Source organism: Lontra canadensis, unplaced genomic scaffold, assembly GCF_010015895.1.
Source record: "Lontra canadensis isolate GAN:19392208 unplaced genomic scaffold, GSC_riverotter_1.0 scaffold91, whole genome shotgun sequence".
Classification (NCBI taxonomy): Eukaryota; Metazoa; Chordata; class Mammalia; order Carnivora; family Mustelidae; genus Lontra; species Lontra canadensis.
The window spans coordinates 1,631,985-1,655,737 of NW_022631085.1; the positions used below are offsets into that span (position 1 = coordinate 1,631,985).

The 23,753-nt window shown below is 43.1% G+C and overlaps 2 protein-coding genes across 3 annotated transcripts; both read left to right on the top strand.

Annotated features, from left to right (window-relative positions):
• Nucleotides 1–1,025: 1,025 nt before the first annotated feature.
• On the top strand, nt 1,026–9,599 carry ARL6IP1 (ADP ribosylation factor like GTPase 6 interacting protein 1). 2 transcript variants are annotated; one of them, XM_032836216.1, is made up of 6 exons: nt 1,035–1,193; nt 3,355–3,488; nt 3,964–4,083; nt 6,689–6,806; nt 7,376–7,460; nt 7,878–9,599. In XM_032836216.1, exons 1-6 carry the CDS (start codon nt 1,158–1,160, stop codon nt 7,994–7,996), a joined length of 612 nt encoding a protein of 203 aa, XP_032692107.1. In that variant the 5' UTR covers nt 1,035–1,157; the 3' UTR covers nt 7,997–9,599. The 2 variants fall into 2 exon arrangements, with proteins under 2 accessions (XP_032692108.1, XP_032692107.1); XM_032836217.1 differs by lacking the exon at nt 3,964–4,083 and having other exon boundaries at nt 1,026–1,193.
• Nucleotides 9,600–16,186: 6,587 nt separating this feature from the next.
• On the top strand, nt 16,187–23,418 carry RPS15A (ribosomal protein S15a). Its single transcript, XM_032836218.1, has 5 exons — nt 16,187–16,289; nt 17,346–17,483; nt 18,118–18,197; nt 22,013–22,098; nt 23,285–23,418. Exons 2-5 carry the CDS (start codon nt 17,351–17,353, stop codon nt 23,376–23,378), a joined length of 393 nt encoding a protein of 130 aa, XP_032692109.1. The 5' UTR covers nt 16,187–16,289; nt 17,346–17,350; the 3' UTR covers nt 23,379–23,418.
• The last annotated feature ends 335 nt before the right edge of the window (nt 23,419–23,753 follow it).

Below are 23,753 nucleotides of genomic sequence, written 5' to 3' on the forward strand. Positions count from 1 at the left end.
GTAAATCTGTGTCATAATGCAGGTGACTATAAAAAAGAAAAAAGGCTGAGAGGTAAAAGCCCTGGTACGTTTTCCTGAAACATCTCTGACCAGGTCAACATTTGGCATGGTTTTGTTCGTGTTAATGAAAATCAAAGCACTTAATGCATTTTGAAATTTTGCAGAGAAAAGACGTGTAAGTAATTCATCTTAATATTATATAGTAGTTCTTCTAGTTCTAAATTGCTGACGAATTCCACTGCTTAAGAGTGGGTTTACATCTTTCCTTAGCAAGACCTCCAGTGTTTGTCAAAACCAGACCCTTTATGGAGGACCTCGTCGTTTCATAAGTAACAGAAACGCCCTGTCCCAGAAAAGATTTCCCTGAAGACCCACATAAATAAGCGAACTTTCCCCAAGTTGGAGAACTACGCCCAGATTCTCCCGTCCCCCCGCCCCCAATCTAGCTAAGGCCTTACTCTTAATGGTTAGTTGGGGCAAACTGCCGACAATTTACAGAAACAGTTCTTTGAACTCGTCCTCAAAACCTCATGGGGTGGGCACGAGTGTCCCAGCGTCTCAAGCTTGGGCTTAACGGCCCAGGAGCCGGGCCAGGGCGGCCGCAGGGGGGCGCAGCGAGAGCGACGGGCACCGGGCTTTGATCACAGCGAGGTCAGCGTCACGCGCCCATCTCTGCTCTCCGCCTGATAATGCGTGTCCTGTTTCCTCCAGTCACCTTAGCTACTTTGAATTCCAGCAGAAGAGGGTCTGAGAGCTACCATGGCTGCCTCCCCTGATGACACCGCGTACGGACCAAGGCGCGCTGAGGCACAGACAAGGACAGCAGCGGCAGTTCAACCGCTTCCGAAAGACCTGGGCGGGGCGTCACTCAGCTTTTGGGCTCTGGTTGGTCGTCCCTTGTCCCCGCCCCCTCGCCCTGCGCGGCCTCGGTCTCCTTTGACCTGGATTTCAAGCCATGCGCTGGGCAGCGGTTGGTCGAAACTTGAGTTCAATCCACCCAATGAGGAGCGGGCTTCGCGGAGACTGTCGGGAAAGGCGGCTGGCCTATATTAGCGGCCTGCGGGGCGTACCCTCGCGCCAGGGTGGCTGTGTGGGTGCCGGTGGGAGGCTTGTTTTGGGGGGCGGCTTGCGCCCACTAAGGAAACACCTCAGGGACAATGGCGGAGGGAGATAATCGCAGCACCAACCTGCTGGTGAGTCGTGAGGGAACCAAGCAGGGCCTCGGGGCTTGGGTGGGCTTGGCCTGGCGGCGCTTGCGGCCTCGTTCCCCTCACCCGTGGTGGGCCCGGCCCTCACTCCCGGTTCCCAGTCGCAGGCGGCGACGCCTGCCCCTTGGGCCTCTTGGGTAGGTGCGGCGCGGCGGTCGCGAGACGTGTCGACCCCTAACATCCCCTGGGGAAGGTACAGTACGGGGTGAGGAGGGCGCACGATCTGGCACCGCGAATAGGGGATGAAGAGGAAGTGGAGAAGGGGGCCTGCGATAAGCCTGGGGTGAAGGCTGGGGCAGAGGGCCGCGAGGGGCCGGCCTATCGAGCGCTTTTGAGCCCCAGGCCCCCGGTCGTATCCGGGTTTCCCCTCCTTGATTTCAACCAGGCTGTCCCTTCGTTCTTTTTCCCAGTACTTGGGCAGTGTGGAGGGTCAAAGGGCTGCTGCCGAGAATTTGTTAGAGCTGGCACGGCTTACACCGCAGGGAGGCTCTGAGCTCACCGCAGGAACTGGGACTAGGGTCCTGCAGGAGGGTCAGTGGGGGGACCTTGTGTTTGGCGTTTGTAAGGGAGGGTGTGTGTGTGTGTGTGTGTGTGTGTGTGTGTGTGTGTGTGTGTGTGTCAGTCACAGGATGACTAGAATAAGCAGGGGTCTGAAGGAACTGCAGTGACGTATCACAGGCGGACAGATTTAACCTCACTACACGATCCACGCAAAATCGAGAGAAATCCTTTTGTCCGTTGCCACAGTGAATAGAGGAATCAAAGAATTTAATCTTTGACGTTTGATATTTCCAGAGTCCAGATGCTAGCGACTTAAGTGACTTTGCAGGGCAGTTTTGATTGTGCGAGATTTTCAAAATGCGTGACCTGTTCCTTTAAACACACACACACACACACACACACACACACACACTCTTCTCTATAGTTAGCATGGTTAGCCCCAGACAGGTTCCAGTTAAGAGGATTGATTGAAGCACAAAGAAATTGCCCAAATTCACACAGTTTTTTGAAATGACAGATCCTGGCCTGGAGTTCAACTGCTCTTTCCAGGAGAGCAGTGTAACTTTAAAGAGAACAAGGCCTTTGGCTTTGGATTTCCTGGGTTCAGATCTGTTAACCTCTCTCTATCTATTACTTCATTAACAATACAATCCTTTTAGCTTATTGGGAAGGTTAATTAAAGAATAAGCATATAAAATACGTAGAGTTTCTGGCCCATAGTAATCTCATGCTTAACTATATCAAGCACGATATATAAAGTCAGAAATGTTGAAGTCACCCAAGTGATCAGTGCGGCACAGATAGATAGCGTCTTTATTGAGAGGAGGCTGCACTGTCCTCTGTCTTTTGTGTATTTCCCGGTGATAACATTTATAAGGGCAGGTGGGTTTCTTTCAGTTCTGTTCCCGGTACCAAAGTCAGTTCAGGGGCTTTTTGCCACATTGGCTCATTCTAGAAGTCTCCTTTCAGCAGATTGTCAGATTTGCTGAGAAATCTGAAGTCTAACCAATGTCTTGATAAGTGTAAGAAGCATTCATTGTATTAAGGAGATACAGTGAGCTTAAGATGCCTCATGTAATTTGGAGAAAGTAGTTTTACTTAATTGGGCAAACGATGCCAGCATCTAAATGATTCCATTACACAAAGCTATTTTAAAAATTGAATGCTGTTTGGGCAGAGGCTTTTCTAATGGATGTAGAAGTAGGGGTATAAATCAATGAAATGACAGAACAACAGATCAATTCTAACCACCTGAAAAATGAGCAAACTTAAAGTGATCTAATTTTATATTTTGGGTGCTGCTACTTAATAGTGATGATGACCCCATGCTGAGGTCACTTTCTTTGTTAAATAGATTTCATTATTCCCACTTTGAGGGGCTCTATAAAGATTGTTACATTATGTATGAAGAGTAGCCCAGTGGTTGGACTTGGAAGGTGACTGTTAAATGCTAGGGTGTCCCCCCCCACTCTCCCTTAATTGATTTCTGTCTTTGGTACCAAAATTGCACAATATTTAGAAACTAAGATAGTGACTGGGTTGAGAGCTGTTTTACATTGTTGGTGTCTTAAAAAAATTTAACTCTGGGAAGCACAGAAATGTTGGGAGTAGTCAAATGATCGCTTTACATGTTGATCTTACATAGGCTGCAGAGACTGCAAGTCTGGAAGAGCAGCTGCAGGGATGGGGAGAAGTGATGCTGATGGCTGATAAAGTCCTCAGATGGGAAAGAGCCTGGTTTCCACCTGCCATCATGGGTGTGGTTTCTTTGGTGTTTCTGTAAGTGAGCTATTAAATTACTGTGGATCGTGCTTGTTATTAATAAGGGCTCAGGTAATACACAGCCTCCACTTTTGAAAGTGCCTTAAATCTTTTGTAATGTGTAATCTGTAAAGAATGCCTTTTCTTAGAGCAGTTCTAGTTTTCAGAATCTGTAGTACTTAGGTAAACCTGGAGCAGTTGAAAAAAATCAGTGGCGCTCATACTTTTTGGTCTTAGAACCCTTTACACCCCTAAAAAGTATTGAGGACCCCAAGGAGCTTTTGTCTCTTGATATTTACATTAACCATTGCAGCTATGATGTCATCACATTCTGAAGCTTCCCAGAAAACCACTTGTGAGAAACTGAGAATAAAAAGGGCAGATAACATCTTTGAGACTCAAAAGACCAAGTGAATAAACATCTTCAGCTAGGATAAAAATGACTGTGTTTTTCTCAACTTCATTAATTTTTTTTTTTTTTTTTTTTAAACAGGACTATCTACTATCTAGATCCATCTGTTCTGTCCGGTGTTTCCTGTTTTGTTATGTTTTTGTGCTTGGCTGACTACCTTGTTCCCATTCTAGCTCCTAGAATTTTTGGCTCCAATAAATGGTAGGTCATATAATAATTTGGCTCATTTCTGTAAAGTTATTGAGCCTGGTGGCTGTGATTGGTATGCTGTAATTAAGCAGAGAATTGTCTAACAATTGGATAACTAGGGTTAGGATTGTTGCTTTTATATGAAGAATTTCTTTGCTGATTCAGTTATAAATCATGAATTTCCAGTACTTACATCTTCACAGTTCTTTTATAGATCAGCATTTATTTATTCTGAAGATTTTATTTATTTTTGCGAGTGCAAGCAGGACTGTGGAGTGAGGGGAGGGCAGAGGGAGAAGCAGACTCCCTGCTGAGTCGGATCCTGGGCTTTAAGGCAGACACGTACCTAACTGAGCTTTAAGGCAGACACGTATCTAACTGAGCCACCCATGCACCCTACCATTCATTTCGCCTTTTCCTCCTTTCTAGACATTTTTATTGAAGTGAGGTTTTTTGAGGTAATATTTTATCAAATATTGCAGAACTCATAAAATAGCTTTCCAGAGAAACAGCATGTTTACATTTTACATTTATTTTCTTTGTATTTAAGATAGTATATTTTGCAGGCTGTTTTTGAATGAATATGAAAGCAGTAATGTAAATTTTTGTCCGTTTATTTAGCAACTATTTATTGAAGGTCTACTTTTGTGTTAGGGACTGTTCTGAGCGCTGTGAAATATTTTGACTCTTAAGATGGATCTTGTGTTGGGTGCCTGGGTGGCTCAGATGGTTAAGCATCTGCCTTCAGCTTGGGTCATGATGCTGGGGTCCTGGGATTGAGTCCTGTATTGGGCTCCCTGCTCAGTGGGGAGCCGGCTTCTCCCTCTGCCTCTCTCTCCCTCTCTCTCATGAATAAATAAATCTTTTTTTTTTTTTTTTTTAAAGGTGGATCTTGTGTTTAAGGTTGATGTTGATGCATTGTAGTTGTAGCTAGCTAAATGCATAGCAAGTGCGTCAGAACAGATTCATAAAAGTATTTTAACTTTCCTTTGGAATGTTGCATTTCTCACTTTTGATCAAAATAATGAACAAAACTAGATGTTGGAGTAGATTTTTTTTTTTTTTTTTGTCCTAGTTGCTTTTCTCCCTTGGTTGGTTATTTTAATTTGATGAGTAGTCTCCATGTACCCTTAGGGTTTTTTTGTTTGTTTGTTCCCCTGATAATAGCAAATTATAAAATAATTCTGTTAAATACATGCCTTACAGATTTTTAAGAACAAATTTGGACATTTAAGGCAAATTTTCTTAAGTTTAGGGATGATTAAGCATGTTTTTTAAAAAATATTTTCCCTCTAGCAGAATGGATTAGTTAGAAAATGCCCTTTGATTTGTTTTTCACATGTAGTAATGAGTTGTACTGCTGTTTTTCAGGCAATTTTGTAACCATGTAATGTAGCAACTTAAAGGAAATCAACCCCTGACCTTGACTTTATTAGTCAGATGACATTCTGACCTGCTAATTCATAACTCCTAGAGAGAAGTTTTCAGAAATAAACAGTGGTGGTTTCATGGTAATCAGTATGTGGCTCAGAGAGCAGTTTTATTTTTTTATCTTAATGAGGAAGGAAGAACACTGTTGCATAGCCACAATTCAGCCTTTACCATGGCCAGCTTATAAGGCCTGGTTGTTTACAAGAAGTTCCAGGGCTCATCAGGAACCCTTCTGCTATATCTATCACTGCAGTTTTACAGGGACGAGAGCTAGAAGAGCAAAAGGAACCTAACCCCCCGCCCTCCACAGTGTAAGTTGTACTTCATGACAGCAGCTAACGTATCTGTATAGCAAAGACAGTATAAGGGTGAATTTATTTTTTTTTTAATCAGAATCCAGAAAATATGAAAAAGGGCTTTCCTGGAGGATCTTTTTATATTTTTACTGCTGTTTTGTATATATTTTCCCTCACTGGGACTAAATTTACAAAGAATTTGGATTTGAGCTGTTTGTTGCTGCCTTGGCATCAAGTGTATGAAGCCCAGTATCATGCTTGGAATACAGGACTTATTATCTTAGCGGAGACTACTCAAATACAACTGTGTGGTAGAATCTTCACATCTTCTTCAAAATAGTGAGACCCTGATGGGCTACAACCCAGAATTCATTTGGATTTGAAAAATAATACAGGCATAGAGAAATTAATACCGATTTCTGCATGGCCCATAGTAGCCTTGAGTCCTTTGTTACTATAATTAACCAAATGTGGTTTTAGAAGTATGGATTACCATTGCTTTGTACATACACATCTTTTTTTTTTTTTTTTTAAGATTTTATTTATTTATTTGCCGGAGAGAGAGAGAGCACAAACAGGCAGAGGCTCCCACTGAGCAGAGAGCTCGATGTGGGACTAGATTCCAGGACCCTGGGACCATGACCTGAGCCGAAGGCAGAGGCCTAACCCTCTGAGCCACCCAGGCGCCCCGCATACACATCTTTATGTAAAAACTTATTCCTGAGCTTGCCAAGCTGTCTTAATGATACGGAAACTTTTTCACGATTGTAAGATAATGTGAATTTTTTATTTAAACTTACTTTGGGAGATAGCTTTTTAAATTTGAGAGGATGATATATTTCTGTTGACTATAAAGACTTGCTTATAGTGAAGGGAAAATTTTTTTGTAGGACCACTGAGCAACAGCAAAGATTCCATGAAATTTGTAGCAATCTGGTAAAGACTCGACGTAGAACTGTGGGCTGGTGGAAACGTCTCTTTACACTGAAGGAAGAAAAGCCTAAAATGGTACTTTTTTTGTTTTGACTGATTTCAGTAAAGCAAAATTTTAATATTGGGTCTACTTTTACTTCATTATAGTCTAATGATGGGCTTTTTAATAGTTTGATATTTATATTCAGTAGTTTGATATATATTATCCATTGGTTTAACTCCTTTCAGTACATTCGTAGATGTTTGGATTAGACTGAATTATTGGAAGTTTTGCATTTAATTTTGTACTCCAGTAGAGCAACATTTTTGTTTCTTTTTACTTATTGAAATAAAGTACAAATACTTAAAAAGAATTTGTTCTCTTACCTCTTAGCTTCACATAAGGTCACAATGTGAAGTATTAATTGTAAAAGTAATATAATTTATACAGAGAACTATAGTAATTCTAGGAGGGAATGTATGTAAAATCTATAAAGTAGATCTAATGGAGTTTTCTGTGGATTTTGTATAATATATAAATACCAAGTCTAAAGAAAAATGGTAATAATACTGGATTATTTTCCAACCTTTGAAACAACATCTTACAGTTAAGCTTCCTAGTCTTTTTCTAGGATTTGATACATTTTTGTTGTTTTCATTATTAGTACTTCATGACCATGATCGTTTCTCTTGCTGCGGTTGCTTGGGTGGGACAGCAAGTCCACAACCTGCTGCTCACCTATCTGATAGGTAAGTCTTCGAGGAAGAACTATAGGCATATTCTGGCCACTGAAGTCTGATTGGAACTTAGTCAACAAGTATGTGTTTATCAAGAGTAAGGCACAGATGGAAGAATTGGGAGGATAGAGAGATGACTAAAACCCATGTCCTTGTTTTCTGGGAGTTTGTGGTCATACAGTAAGTTAAGACAGAACATAATAACCAAAGTAGAAAGTGACATGCCAGAGGTAAAAAGCAAGCAGTGTGTGTTATCTGAGGTTGGAGGTGTGATAGCAGAAGTTCCCCGGGATAAATATAGTGAAAGTAATGGATTTTATATTGGTTCCTCCCATTAGAGTGCCTAATAGTCTGGGAAACTACCTTCTATAAAATTTAATAATCTATAGGAAATTAATTGCTGTCTTCCTCATTCTGTTTATTTTTAAGTGACTTTCTTACTGTTGCTTCCTGGATTAAATCAGCATGGAATCATTTTGAAGTACATTGGAATGGCCAAAAGGGAGATAAATAAGCTTCTCAAACAAAAAGAAAAGAAAAATGAATAATGCATCTGCTTTATTCAGTGTAATGAATGGCATATACATCGGCCTTGGGAACAGTTTCTATTATGCTGTCTGGATACTAAAATGTTACAGAAGTAGCTCTTTGCTCTCCCTCGTCTGCCCTTAGTTCGTAGAAATTCAGACTTGCCAAGTAAGGCTTTATGTCTTCATGTGAAGTGTAGCAGATGCTTTCTCATCAGTTGGCCTTATATGGACAACTCATTCGTGAGTAGTTGTTTTGATTTTTCTCACCCAGGTTAATTGAATTCTTATTTTTACGCAACTTCCTTTAAAATAATATAGTGGTGAACTTCACCTTTCAGTACAGTTAACTGTGACTTTCGATAATTGTTCCAGTTGGTCTTTGCTTTAGCTAGATACAAGCTAGTGGTCTGTGGCTACAGGAAGCTGGTTCTACTGTCTGCTTCCACAGTCTGCTTACACTGTCTGGCTTCGTGAATACAGAGACCAAGTTTACCACTTCCAATTAAGAGACCAGTTAAGATTCATTCCTCATGCTGTTTCTAAACTGTAGAAGAAGAATCCTCTGTAATAAAATGAAACCAATTCCGTGCCCTAGTATACGTTGGTTTCTGCCTTGTGCAAAAGTTAGTAATTTGTAAGAAACATTGATCTTTCCTCCCAAATGGGGAACAGGACAGGCTTCAAGCTCGTCTCTCCTTGCTCTTAGACTTAAGTTAGTAGATCCTTAGAAGCTTTTTAAGCAGGCTTCCAGAAACTTGTGTTTAGGATTTTTAGCATATTTTTAATTTCAGATTTTCAGCTAACTGAAACTAAAGTATGTGATAGGTTAAGACTCAGGTCTGTGACCTTCACTCCAACACCAGCCAATAAAGGACAGAAGTCTTCCTGTACTTAGTCAAGACTTACTTCAGTAGAAAATAATCTTAGCCTACTAATTTTTCGAGACCAGACTAAGCCTTTAAAGATAAGCCTCAAGATTCTTATTTGAAGGTAATTGCTGGCTGCTTTGGTCCCCAGAGATTTGGCACAGGAGGTGGTGCACTGGTATCTGACTTTCTTCCTTGATCTCTCTCTGAAGAATGCAAGGGCTGCTGGGGAAAGTGGACTTTTGGCGACGATAGGTGGCCTCTGGTCTACAGAGAGTTTGTAACTGCTTGGAAGGTGTCTTAGAATCATTCTCCCTCTCGGTAGCTAGAAATTTAGAATAGCTGAAATGTGTAGGAATGAACCTCTGAGGGCCGAAAATGTGACATTTGGGAACAGTTCTTAAACTCTGATTAACTAGCTGTAATATAGTTTTGTGAATTTATTGCACTGATGCTGGACCTTGTGGTGTATCTGTCTCTAAATAAGTGTTTCCTCCCCTTCAATCTGACTGTAAACGGTAGCACCCATTGTAGCATATGTTTGATTTTTTTTTTTTAATGTTTCATATGAAAACTACAAACTACCTTAATTTTTACATGTGTTTCCTCACTGTAGATAAGCCTATCTTGCTCTCTGGATTTTTTTTGTGTATATGTGATCTACCAATTAACTACTTTTGCAGTTTTAATCTTGTATTATTTCTTCTACTTTGTTTTGTGTAAAAGGGGAAAAATAAAAAAAGCTGGAATCCCTCCTTGTGTGTCTTACTTTTTTATACCTTAGCCATTAAGGTGTTTACATTGTTTACATGATTGGATTTGTGCATCTGGTTAATGATCTGCCCTGGGTGATCATTACATGCCTACACGGTTCTCTTTTAAGAACAAAATGAAAGAAAAGGTAAAAATTAATTCCTCCAGCAAACATTGAGGTACCATGCTAGATGGAAAAGGAGATACAATGAATAAGTGATTGCCAAAGATGAGTGTGAGGGGGCCACTCAGGAAGAGCAGGCAGGGAGCAATGGAGGCTAGAGACTGCCTGGCATGATTATCTCTCCAGGGGCACTTGGGTGGCTCAGTGGGGTAAAGCCTCTGCCTCCAGCTCAGGTCAAGATCCCAGGGTCCTGGGATTGAGCCCCGCATAGGGCTCTCTGCTCAGCAGGGAGCCTGCTGCCCCCCGCCCCCCGCCCCCTGCCCTTCTCTGCCTACTTGTGATCTCTGTCAAATAAATAAATAAAATCTTTTTTTTTAAAAATGATTATCTCTCCACTGAGGCCCAGCTCAGAGTTCAGTGCTTGCTTACTGGTGGTTGACTTCTGTCTGCACTTTGGACTTTAATTATAAAAAATTTTAAATTAGGGGGCACCTGACTGATGCAGTCGATAGAGCATGCGATTCTTGATCCTGGGTTGTGAGTTGGAGCCCTCACATTGGGCATAGAGTTTACTTAAAAAATGGATGTTTTATCCGTGGGCCTCACTGTTTGTACTTCATGGATCTTGGGAACAGATTCAGGTTATAAGCCCTCTGACCCTTGCCTCTTTCCCCAAAATCTGGCTTCCTTATAGCCTCCTGGGGTTTTGGTGATATCCAGAAAAGGGACATTTTAACCCAGTCACTGTAACTCTCCCCATGGTCACCTGAAATTTGAAGTGCTGGTCCCCTACCATGCAGCTGTGATTCATTCTCAGGCCAGTCTCATTTGCCTGGCTTCCCAGGCCAGCTTGGCTACTCCTGTGCCAGCTCTGGCCACAGTAAAAAAAAAAAAAAAAAAAGTCCCTTCTTAACATTTGCCTTGGCACCACCAGTGGAGATCCCATCATCCAAGAGTTCACAGGATACTGAGAGGAGGCCATCTGGGGTTAGTTGGATGAAGAGAATTGGGGTTGCCTGGCTGGCTCAGTTGGTAGAGCACCAGACTTGACCTCAAGGTTGGGTTAGGCATGGATCCTACTTTAAAAAGAAAAAGAAAAAAAAAAAAAAAAAAGGCACTCTTAAGTGCCCTGTCTACAGGGGGGAAAAAGGGGGGGGATTTTTTTGAGTTTTTAGCAATTGGTTTTTACCAGCAGTTTATCTTCCACATTTAACATTTTAACCACTCAGATCACGATTAGTCCTGTATGAAGATCTCTGAGCAAGCAAGTTCCAGTTTGTCTGCAGCATAAATCACAAAATCGTGAGGCAATTTACAACTGCCCTCTGGTCCACTGCCGTTCCTTCGCCTTGTTCTCCAACTTCAGCCCAGCTGTTCTGAGATTTCGATTCCTCTTTACATCATTCCATTCCCTCCTAGCTCTTGAAGCTGTTAGAAGCCTGGAGTATCTACTGCCCACACACCCTTCTTAATATTTTGGGATCAGGCAGTCCTAGATTCAAACCCCATTAAGTAATTTATCCAGTAGTTTAAACAAGAAACCGCTTTTTTGCTTTGCCCTTTTTTTTTCTTTCTTTCTTTCGTTATTTTGTTGTTGTTGTTGTTGTTGTTGTTTTTTTTTTTTAGGATTATTCGTTTGAGAGAGTGAGCAAAAGCGAGTGGGGGAAGGGGCAAAAGAAGAGGGAGAGAGACTCCAGCAGACTCCCTGCTGAGCACAGAGCCTGATGTGGGGTTTGATCTTTACTTTGACTGTGACTGTGGTCCAAGCTGAAATAAAGAGTCAGATGCCTGACTGACTGAGCCACTTAGGTGATCTTTTTTTTTTTTGTTAAGATTTTATTTAAACATTTGACAGAGTGAGAACGCATGCAGGCAGAACAGCAGGCAGAGGGAGAGGGAGAAGCAGGCTGCCTACCAAGCAGAGAGCTCGACGCAGGGCTTGATCCCAGAACCCCGGGATCATGGACTGAGCCAAAGGCAGACGCTCAACTGACTGAGCCACCCAGTTGCCCCTGACTTTTTAAATTGAGATTATATTAAGTTAGTTTCAGACTAAGTTTTCTCATTTGCGAAATGAGGGTAAAAGTAAAGATCTCACAGGGGCATTATACATTTGTTTTGAGGATGCTGTGAGTACATCTCGTGGAAGAATATAGCAGGCATGAATTGGTAGTGTTAGTACCATTCCGGACACAGATCAAAGGGCACTTCTGTGAAATCTTTAGCAACTTCCCAGGCCAATGCTGCATCCCCACAGCACTTCATAATGGCATCCCATATAGCAAACTTGCCCGATATTTTATTCTTACTTAGAGGTCTGTTTTCCTTATTGGGTTCCGAACCTCTTAAGGTCAGAAACATGTCTTTGTCCCCTCATGGTCTAGTACAACACGGGGCACATGGAAGACACTCAGATGTTGAATGAATGAAGTATATAAAGAGATAGGGGATGGTGCTATTTTTCTATTTATGTACAGGAAGGCTCTTGAAGGAAAGTGGGTTAACTCCCCCCTGTTGTTAATGCCCTAAGTTAAGGTGAACTCCATATTTTTAGTAAACAAGTATACAGAAGATCAGTTAATCACAATAATTTTCATTAAAAAAGTAAATAGGAGGGGTGCCTGCATGGCTCAGTCAGTGAAGCATCTGCCTCCTGCTCAGGTCATGATCCCAGAGTTCTGGGATTGAGCCCCACATCAGGTTCCTTGCTCAGCCGGAAGCCTGCTTCTCCCTCTGCCTGCTGCTCCCACTGCTTGTGCTCTTTCTCTCTCTCTGGCAAATAAATAAAATCTTAAAAAAAAAAAACAAATAGGAAAAAAGAAACAGGGCACCTGGGTGGCTCAGTTGCTTAAGCATCCAACTCTTGATTTTGGCTCAGGTCGTGATCTCATGGTTTTGAGATCCAGCCCCAAATCAGGCTTCAGGCTGGGCATGGAGCCTGCTTAAGATTCTCTCTTCTAGTGGGGCCTGGGTGGCTCAGTCGTTAAGTGTCTGCCTTCAGCTCAGGTCATGATCCCAGGATCCTGGGATCGATCCCCGCATCAGGCTCTCTGCTCGGTGGGAAGCCTGCTTCTCCCTCTCCCACTCTCCCTGCTTGTGTTCCCTCTCTTGCTGTGTCTCTGTCAAATAAATAAATAAAATCTTTAAAAAAAAAAAAAAAAGATTCTCTCTTCTTGATGTAACTGCCTGATGGGCAGGCATTAAGGAGGGCATGTGATGTAATGAGCACTGGGTGTCATATGCAACTGATGAATCACTGAACTCTACCTCTGAAACTAATAATATATGTTAATTAATTGTATTTAAATAAAAAATAAAAAAGATTCTTTCCCTCTGCCCCTCCTCCTTCCCCTTCTCTTAAGAAAAAAGAGGGGGTGCCTAGGTGGCTCAGTCAGTTAAGCGTCTGCCTTCTGCTCAGGTCATGATCCCAGAGTTCTGGGATTGAGCCCCACATCAGGTTCCTTGCTCAGCCGGAAGCCTGCTTCTCCCTCTGCCTGCTGCTCCCGCTGCTTGTGCTCTTTCTCTCTCTCTGGCAAATAAATAAAATCTAAAAAAAAAAAAAAAAAAGCAAATAGGAAAAAAGAAACAGGGCACCTGGGTGGCTCAGTTGCTTAAGCATCCAACTCTTGATTTTGGCTCAGGTCATGATCTCATGGTTTTGAGATCCAGCCCCAAATCAGGCTTCAGGCTGGGCATGGAGCCTGCTTAAGATTCTCTCTTCTAGTGGGGCCTGGGTGGCTCAGTCGTTAAGCGTCTGCCTTCAGCTCAGATCATGATCCCAGAGTCCTGGGATGGAGCCTTGCGTTGGGCTCCCTGCTCAGTGGGAAGCCTGCTTCTCCCCGACTCTCCCTGCTTGTGTCTCTCGCTGTCTCTCTGTCAAAAAATAAAATCTTTAAAAATAAATACATAAATAAGCCAACGTCCTTTTGTAATGTAAATTTTTAAAAAGATTTTATTCATTTGACAGAGAGAGAGAGAGACAGAGACAAAGCACAAGCAGGGGGAGAGGCAGAGGGAGAAGCACACACCCCGCTGAGCTGGGAGCCTGACATGGGGCTTGATCCCAGGACCTGGAGATCATGACTCAAGCTGAAGGCAGACACTTAACCATCTGAGCCACACAGGCGCCCCTGTAATGTAAATTATAACCAGAGAATCCTATACCCTGGAGATGTACAGAGAGTTTTACTTTCCTAAGGTTCATTTAGGCAATCTCTACACCCAACTTGGGGCTTGAACTCCCAGTCCCCCAGGTCAAGAGTCACATGTTCTACCAGTTGAGCCAGTGAGGCACCCCTCAAGGTTCACTTAGGATTTGAGAAGTGGTAGGGGTGTGGTGGGGTGAGAGACTACACCAATAACTAATGTTGACTGAGCCCTCACTCTGCCAGGTTTTGTGTTAATTTCTTTATTAATTTTTTTTCTTATTGAAGTACAGTTGATGTACAATGTTATATTAGTTTGAGGTGTACAACGTAGCGAATCAGCAATTCTGTACATTACACAGTGTTCACCACTGTAAGTGTAGTTACTGTCACCATATGACATTATTATAATGTGTTAACCTCTTATATGAATTACTTCATCTATCCTCACAGCAACTTCAAGTGATTGTGAGCATCATTCCCATTTTACAGATGGGGAGACTGATTTGCTCATTCATTTATTCATCAAATCTAAATGAAGGGCCTACTGTATACCAGATAATTTTTCTAGAAGCTGTGAATACAGCCATGAACAATACTGACCAAAACTGTCCTTGCTTGGAACCTAATGGAGACAGGTAAATACACTTCCAATATTTCAGGTGGTAAGTGCTATGGAGAAAACTTAAGCAGGACAATGGAGTTAGGGAGAATGGGGAGAAGGCTCTATGAGCGAGTGTGTAACTGAGTAAAAGAGCTGAGGGAAGTCAGGAAGCAAGTTTCCTGGGAAACTGGAGAAATGTTCAAGTTAGAAGGAAAAGCAAGCACAAAGGCCCTGAGGTGGAGTATTCTTGGAGTGTTCAAAGAAAAGGGAGCTAGGGGAGAATGGTGGGGAATGGTCTGGTGTGCTGGTGCTAAGAGGCAGGTGTGCACATTGCGGAGGACTTTAGCTTTCGTATGGAATTTGGATTTGGATGAGGGTAATGGGAGCCCTTGGAGAGTGTGTGATCGGACTTAGGTTTTCAAAAGGTCATTCTGGCTACCATGTGGGAAAAACAGGGGTGGTAGAGGGAGGTCAAGGGTGAAAGCAGCAAGGTAAGGAGACTATTGCAAGTATTTTGGATGTTAGGTAACTAGCCTCAGGTCACTCAGCTCCACAAGGGCTGAGCCAGAATTTACTCCCGTCCAGGGTATCAGAGCCTGGCTTCAATTAATAGCTAAAACTCCTTGTTGTTTCCAGTATCAAAATACATTGAGTATTTTCTATATGTCAGACACTGTGCAAGCCCTTGCCCCAGTACCTCATCTGATCCTGGCAATCACTTTTTTTTTTTTTTTTTTAAGTAGGCTCCATGCCCAGTGTGGAGCCCAATGCTGGCCTTGAACTCACCATCCTGATACCATTACCTAAACTGAGATCAAGAGTCCCATGCTGAACCAACTGAGCCACCCAGGTGCCCCTCCCCAATAACTTTTAAGACGTAAATATTATCATTATTATTATTAACCCTCCTCCCTCCGTTTACATGTAGGGAAGGTTCAGAGAAGATAAGAGACTTACCAAAATTAGTTCTTATCTGGGTGCATTATTGTAGTTAAAAAGTACAGGTTCAGAATCCTGAGTGTTTATTTTGAAACATTTGCAGCTTCTTCCAAACTGTATCCCAGAAGGAGAAAGAATCCTTTTGGAACCCCAGTAAATGATTTATAAGAGTTACGGAGATCCTGGGCAGCTGGGGGGCTCAGTCGGTTGGGTGTCTGCCTTCAGCTCAGGTCATGATCCCTGAGTCCTGGCACCAAGCCTCAGGGCTCCATGCTTGGTGGGGAACCTGTTTCTCCCTCTGCCCTCACCTGCGCTCCTGCCCTCGGTCTCTCTCAAATAAATAATCTTAAAAAAAAAAAAAAAGAGAGAGAGTCATAAAGGAAGCACAGAATTAAAAATATATTTTTTACTTCTTTGAAGAAGAAATCTATACACAGATTTGAAAAAACAAACCAAAATTGTGTGGGGAGAAAAGCAAGTCTCAGTTTCTAAAACGCCCCCTGCAGAGGCAGTTATCGATTTATGCGGGTCCTTTCAGACCCGCAACTATAAAAACCCAAATATAAAAATTTATTCTAAATGGTAAGCGCTTATTACAACCGAAGTTAGCAAATATCTAGGCCCTTTTCAGTTTCATTTTTACAGATTTAGTGTCAGAAGGAAGTTAACCGCTCCTTCTCCCTTCGTCTCTCCTGGAGCGGTTGATTCTATCGACTCTCCACGTCTCACCCCTTAAGAGGCTCCACCCCTTCATCCGCCTTCTTCCACCAGGCGAAGTATTTTTTTGGCTCGCCTTTTAAAGTCTCGCGATAGGCCACCCGCTTCCCATAACTCCGTGCGCTCGCCCCTCCCGTCCTCTTTCCGCCATCTTTCTTTGCCGGTGAGTGTCTCTCTCTGAGGGACTGAACATCATCCGTTGGCTATCTGGGCCATCCTGCGGTCTGAGCCTCCATTTCGGAGCTCTCTGATGATGCCAGGGTCCTTTTGGGCCGAGGATTCTGCTTTTGCCGGGGTTTGGGCAGGCGTCGGGGAGAGTCATGCCCGTCCGCCCCACGCTCTGCACTTTGGGGGGGCCGGCCTGTGAAGCGCAGGCCGCAGCACTGGTGGGAACCAGAGCGCTGTCGACCGTTCGGAGAGGCGGTAGCCCCAAGTTGGCGGCTGCAGGACCTCCTCTCAGTGGTTGAGGCAGCACCTTGCCTCCGGGCGGCGGGAAGCATCGCGGCCGGGGGGCCCCGATGGTCTGTGCAGCTTCCCATTACTGTTGCCGTTCTGTGAGCTTGCTTAGGATGCTGAGGCCACTTAGCAGGGAAGACTGCATTCTGCCTGGGATGGCAGCTTGCTGGGAACTAAGCTGGGTCTTGTGGGCTCCGGGGTTTCCCTTGATACTTGATTGGGCTTGAGGAAGCAGGTTGGATCCTTAGAGTTGGAGCTTGAAGCATGCTTTGGTCTCCATCCTTTTTCTCCCAGCGTTACTGGAGTGTCCTGGATTTGGTGCCCATAAGGGTGGAGTCGAGTCTGGTGCACGTAAAAAGTTCCTCCTTGCCACTGTGGAACGGTTGCCGTCGGGGCACGTTTGTCGCTGGCTCAAGAACGGGCGTTTTATTAGTTGTGTTAGTGACAGTGGCGTCCTTTGGATGTTAGGACAAGGCTGGCATTGCGTTGGTTAACTGAGAGGACAACGTTAGAAGTACAGGTGCTGCCGGATTTGAGAAGTTGGGAAAACGTGCCCAGTGATTCTCAGGCCCCCGTTTTGAATAACCGACCGACCGTAGTAGCTTATATTGTTTTGGTAGCTGCCCTTGCGCTGGGGGACCTGCCTGCTTAGAGATAGGAAAACTTCATGATAGAAAGGAAAGGAGGTGTTTGCACTGGAATGATTGGGTGCCTTTTGAGGTTGAGAATGCCGGTAAAACTCTTTTTTTCCTTCCCTGAACAGCCATAATGGTGCGCATGAATGTCCTGGCAGATGCTCTCAAGAGCATCAACAATGCTGAAAAGAGAGGCAAACGCCAGGTTCTTATTAGGCCGTGCTCCAAAGTCATCGTCCGGTTTCTCACTGTGATGATGAAGCACGGTAAGTGTGTTGCTGTGTCTTGTGTTTTCATGGGAGGATATTAAAGGAATCAGTTTTGTAGAAACGAAGTGTGCAGGAGAGGACTGGGAAGATGAGGGGGGGTGATGGCAGTCATACTGGGCAACTAAGGCAGGTGGATTAGACTGTAGGCGGGATAGCTTGGTCAGAAGCTACTCAGGAAGCACTGAGGGAGTTAGGACTGTTGAAGGGAGGAGGAAGTTTGTGACTGTTGCTCTGCTAGTAGTTTGAGAGCTCACCTGGCCACTTTTGTGTAATACTGTGGCTGCAACATGCCACTGAACGTGTCCTGAGCTCTTCTAAGGGCTTTGGAATGGAAGGGAGAATTGTTCTATGTCTTGGGCACAAAGCAGCCTTTGCAAGGAGCAAGGGGAAAATAATCCCCCTGTTAGAATTGCAGAGGGGGTTGTTTTTGGGTGTTGGCCCCCAAGTTTAAAATACTAGGCTATACAAATTTCGGTTTGGAGCAACTGTCTTTGCCTAAACCGATTAGAGAAACAGTCACTGCGATGATGTGAAAGCATCTAGTAGGCAAATTGGGAATACTCCAGCATAAATACTTTTATGTCTCTGAAATTCCCATCTGCCCTTTAATACAGCCATTTATGTTCTGTAGGTTATATTGGCGAATTTGAAATCATTGATGATCACAGAGCGGGGAAGATTGTTGTGAACCTCACAGGAAGGTTGAACAAGGTAAGAATTGTTTATTTTCCACATAGAAGATTCTTCTTAAGAATTATCATTCATGGTGTTAAACATGTTGTAATTTCCCTTGTAAAACCAAATTAGTGGTGTGCTTGCTCTGGGTAAAAGCAAAAAAAGGGAGTTGATTAAAATCGTTAATTTTTATATCACATTTTAATTGATTTGTTCTCCAGGGTTGTATTTGCTCCAGATTGTTAGTTGACATTGTAATGTTTGTGGAGTGTGGGCTATCTGAGGGGAGTTGCTGTTGGGTGGGGTGAAAGGATTTTGTTTGAATACTGGATGATCTGCTGCTCACCCACTGGCTTGAACTTGTGATGTGGCAGGGTTGTAAATAACTTCGTTCCTCCTCTCGGTGATTTTATATTGATTTTATTAGTTGTGTTAGTGACTGAATGTGGTTTTCTAACAATATTAATACCTACATTTTTGCTGTTGCGGCTGTATTGCTGTCTGTATGGGAGTTTTGTACTCCCTTTCAGTTTGACTTGTCAGCATACCCTAGTGGATCTGTTTGATCTGTTGACTTTGTGGCTAAACTTACTGCATGTATTTTGGGGATAGGTGTCTCTAACAAGTTAGGGTCCCTGAATTGCTCCCCTGCTTTTTGTGTTCAGGTTTCTAGCTTTCAGATTTACATGGAGCCTGACATCCTGTGGTCCAACACAGATGAGGGGAAAACAGGCCCAGAAATGAGTCGTGGTTAGTGGCAGGGGCCAGGTTGATTGGTAAGATTATTCTCTGGTCCACCAGTTTCTTTTACAAAGTTGCTTCCCTGTATAGGGAACTTCGTTGATGTGCGGATTGATACCTAATGTTAGATGAAAACTACTGGGTGTGAAGTTTTTCTGAGGGATTAGAAGAATTTTCAGGTAAATTATGAGACTGTGTTTTGTTTTGTTCTAGTCACTCTGACCCTCACAGTGTGTTCTTGAAGTAGAAAAGGATGTGTTTTTGTTGTTTTTTTTTAAGATTTTACTTATTTATTTGACAGAGATCACAAGTAGGCAGAGAGACAGGCAGAGAGAGAGGGGGAAGCGGGCTCCCCGCTGAGCAGAGAGCCCGATGCGGGACTTGATCCCAGGACCCTGAGATCATGACCTGAGTCGAAGGCAGAGGCTTAACCCACTGAGCCACCCAGGCGCCCCGAAAAGGATGTGTTTTTTCCTAATTTTAGGAGTTGAGATGCTGAGATAGGAGTTATCCTCAAGGTCTCCCAACTAGTTGGTAACCAGTGGGGGAGCTGGTTCCAGTATGTAGTTGATAGAACATCTTAAATCTGTCCTGCGGAAGACTGACTTGATGATTTAAAAAAAAAAAAACACCCACAAAACCCAAAAAACTAAAGTTGGGTAAGTCATGTGCACCCATTCAACTATATGTGAAACATGAGAAATAAGTTTGAACAGAGTATTTCTCAAGTGGAAATCCTTTATGGGCATGCTTGTTCTGTGGTAAAGTAATTTGAAATATTCTGGCTAAGAGGTAGTTGAAATCCAGACCCTGCTCCTTAGCTCCCCCCACCCCCTGCAGATTTTATTTATTTGAGAGGAGAGAGAGTGAGGGGGGTGGGTAGAGGCAGAGGGCAGAGGGAGAAGCAGGCTCCCTGCTGAGCAGAAAGCCCAACTCTGGGTTCCATCTCAGGTGACCTGAGTCAAAGGCAGATGCTCAGCGAACTGAACCACCCAGGCACCCCTAGCCGTTTGACTTTGGTTGGCCAGAACAAACTTCAGTTTTCAGTTTCTCTAAAGTTGAGTTTTCCTCCTTTGTAGGACACTGTTTCCTCAGTTACCTTCATGCAAGAGATGGATATACCCCATACTGTGGAAATTAGTGGTGCTGAGAAGTAAGGTAGTGTTAGAAGTTCGATACGAATTCTGGTTTGGGAAAGGTTTAATTCTATTAGCTGAGTGAGGGATTTTGCTTGAATAAATAAAAGCCCGGGTGTGGTGGAGTGGAGTGGAGGCCTCAGAAAGTCTACCATTTAGCTTGCTTGGAGAAAGGACTGCATTTCCCTATTCCTACATCTGTATTGTGGGGTTGCCTTTGACAATTAAGTGACACCATAGCTGTTAAGATCATGTTATGAAAAGGAGAGCCTGAGTGGGCCTCCTGACTTAGGGGATTTGGGCCATTTTCAGTTGCTTTGGGTTCAGATCTGCCTGTGGACGTCTTAACTGTTTCAAAGATTTAAATAAGTTTTAACCTCATAGTCTCCTGTTAGGCATTTTGGGACTTGCGTGAATGTGGGCACACAAGTGTCTCATACCTGCTTTCTTCTCTGGAGTTTACACTTACTCAGTGGTACTAATCCTGAGTGTTTTCACATGGTCCATTTCTGGTATATAAGTAGCAGGAACCTTTATGCATTGATACTTTTGAAGTATATTAGTGATTTGTAAGTAGGGCTGTGGGGGGGTCATGTTTATCTCTAATGAAGGAGTCTTTTGATTCCCTTGGCTTTGACTTTGTAAACCCTGTTGATCTACTCAGAGACTTTGAATGAGACTAGAGTAAGTGCAGATAGCCTGTTGGTAGATGTTTGAACATTTATTGTGTTTTAGGCTTTTCGTATAATTCAGTGATTAGAGTGAGTACTTTGGCTCTTATGGAGAGTTCTCACATTGGAAGATAGTTGTTGCTTTGTCCCGGTAGCAAACAGGTGGGATAACTAAGAAGCTGCTCCTTCTGCCTTTCACCCATTTTGCCATATTAGTTTGGAAAATTTGGCCTGGGGTTGTAACTGTATCGGGGTAGTTTGCTGATGAGGAATACCAGCCAATTCTTATTAGTTTAGTGTCTGTAGAATTTGTTTTTTTAAAAATTCTAATACTTTGAATACTTTGCATTTTTGGCTTATGAGTGAAGGATTTGAGACCCTCCACATTCATCTCAGGCTTACTCTGTAAAAAAAAGTTTGACTACAGTTTTATCGAAGGCTTGGTATCTTACCTCTTTAAAATCTGGCCATTTGTCTTGGGACAGCTCCCTAGCCCATAGAGATACACACTGTGAACCTGACCTTTCCATGCATTGCCTTGTGTTCTCCCTCCTCTGTTGACTTTTCATTTATTTATATTTTTTAATTTGAAGATTTTATTTATTTGACAGCACAAGTAGGGGGATCAGCAGGCAGAGAGGGAGAAGCAGGCTCTCAGCTGAAAGGGGGCTTGATCCCATCACCTTGGGATCAGGACCTGAGGCAAAGGCAGACTGCTTAGCCAACTTAGCCAACCCAGGCATGCCTACTGTTGACTTTTTTTTTTCTTTTTGCATATTTAAAAAATTATTTAAATTCAAGTAGCCAAGGTAGAGTACATCATTGGTTCAGTGATTCAGTAGTTCAGTATAACACGCAGTGTTCATCACATCATGTGTGACTTTCTAAATACTTTTCTTTCCCTAGGCAGGCATAATCCTATTTCAGTATATTTTTCTTCCTTTCTTTCTTTTTTTTTTTAAACGATTTTATTTATTTATTTGACAGATCACAAGTAGGCAGAGAGGTAGGTGGGGAGGGGGGACGCAGGCTCCCCCCTGAGCGAAGAGCCCGATGTGGGACTCGATCCCAGGACAGTGAGACCATGACCTGAGCTGAAGGCAGAGGCCCAACCCACTGGGCCACCCAGGCGCCCCGCAGTTTATTTTTCAAATGACATTTATATCAAGGTGGCACAGAAGAGTTACCCATGAAATGTTGATTTGGCTGGTTTGTATACTCTTCAGATGTAAATGCTGTTTGTGTACTAAGCTTTTCTCTTACTGCTAAGACGTGAACAGTGTTTTCTGTTATGCTTTCACAGTGTGGAGTGATCAGCCCCAGATTTGATGTACAACTGAAAGATCTAGAAAAATGGCAGAATAACCTGCTCCCATCCCGCCAGTTTGGGTGAGTCAGTTTTCCTCATTTAAAAGAAATTAATGCTAAAGATTGCCGTCTGTGTAGCTTGACTTGAGCTGAGTTTTTGTTTGTTGGGTTTTTACTGTTACAGTAGTAATTGTCTCCATCTCCAACCATCTTGACTCAAGGATTAGTTCTTAGGTGTTCATGTACTAGGCTTCAGGTTCGGAGAGACCTGTGAGAGTCCAGGCTAACTGAGAGACAGCAGATTGATGTCCTCTTTAATGTCTGCTCTTTTGGCTCAGTGCTTATAGTTGATACTGTATGTTCATTGTGATCCCGTTGTATGGTTGGAATCACTTCTGAACACTAGGCCTCTGGAGAAACTCAATTTCTTCATTCTTGGTAAGAGTTGGAGTTCACATCCGTGGTTTTCTACCTTAAAGCTGTGAGGCCTTGGGTATCTCATGGCCTTGGTTTCTTCATATCATTTACATATTGATATTTACATATCATTTTTATCTGTAAAAATGGTAATAATTCTCTTACGTGGTTTAATTCTGATAAAGAACTTTAGTATCTGACACAGCACAGTAAGTGTTTATCTGTTTGTGGTTAAGAAGTTAGCCCCCCCCCAATCATATGGTTGGTGATGGGTTGAATTTACTCCCACTTCATAGTTAACGTGACCGGTATAGTGTTATGAGTGAGTCATTTTGATTGTACTTACGATACTAATTTTAATGCCTCAGAGTTGGCATACCACCTTATGTGTCTTACCTTGATCCCTATGAGGTAGCCAGGCCAAATGGCATTTCCATTGTCCATCTGACTGTCTCTTTACAGGTAGCTTGCCTGTGATCCTATAAGTGGCAGAAACAATTGAGTCAAATTTGTATCAACACTTTATTGCTTTAAACTCCGTCTCCTTAACCTGAAAACAGAAAGTGACATTTTGAGGTTAAAGGAGTTGTCTATGTTGTTTCTCAGTGTTAGCCCAGGGCAGGGCTGTGAGTGTGTTGTGTAGCTGAGGTCTTCGGATTTGGGTCTTTGGGTTCCAGGAGCCATGCCTGCACTGCCAGCCTGAGTAGGCAACATTAGTCTCTGCGTCCTATTGTGGGAAAGCGTCTTAAGCACTTAGGAATGTTGGTCTTTTTCTGTACGAGAAAGCCGCTCTGTGTTGAACTATTTTTAGGAAAAACTCACCAGCATTTTCTTTTTTAACTCTCCATAGTTTCATTGTACTGACAACTTCAGCTGGCATCATGGACCATGAAGAAGCAAGACGAAAACACACAGGAGGGAAAATCCTGGGATTCTTTTTCTAGGGATGTAATACATACGTGCAAATAAAATGCCTCAATGGACTCTGGTGCTTCACTCGGTCGTTTTGAACTTTACAGCAGAGTTAGCAAGAGCGTCTGGAGCAGTATGCAGCCTTTGTGTTAATTGAGGAATGCTGTTTCCCTGAAGTGAAGGAGGAGGAAGTCTTGACTTGTGCTAACTCACACCATCATACTCATGGCTCGCCAGAGGAGATTGTATCTGGCTGAATCTGGCTTGGGGTCCAGGTGGTGATGCTTTCCCTTCTGGAGTCTTAGATTAACCATGGAAGGAGTGGTGCCTTTCCTGTTTTTAGCCTGACAGTACACTTTTCATGCACTGTTGTTAACTGCCCAAGAAATATGGCCTGGCTATAGAAC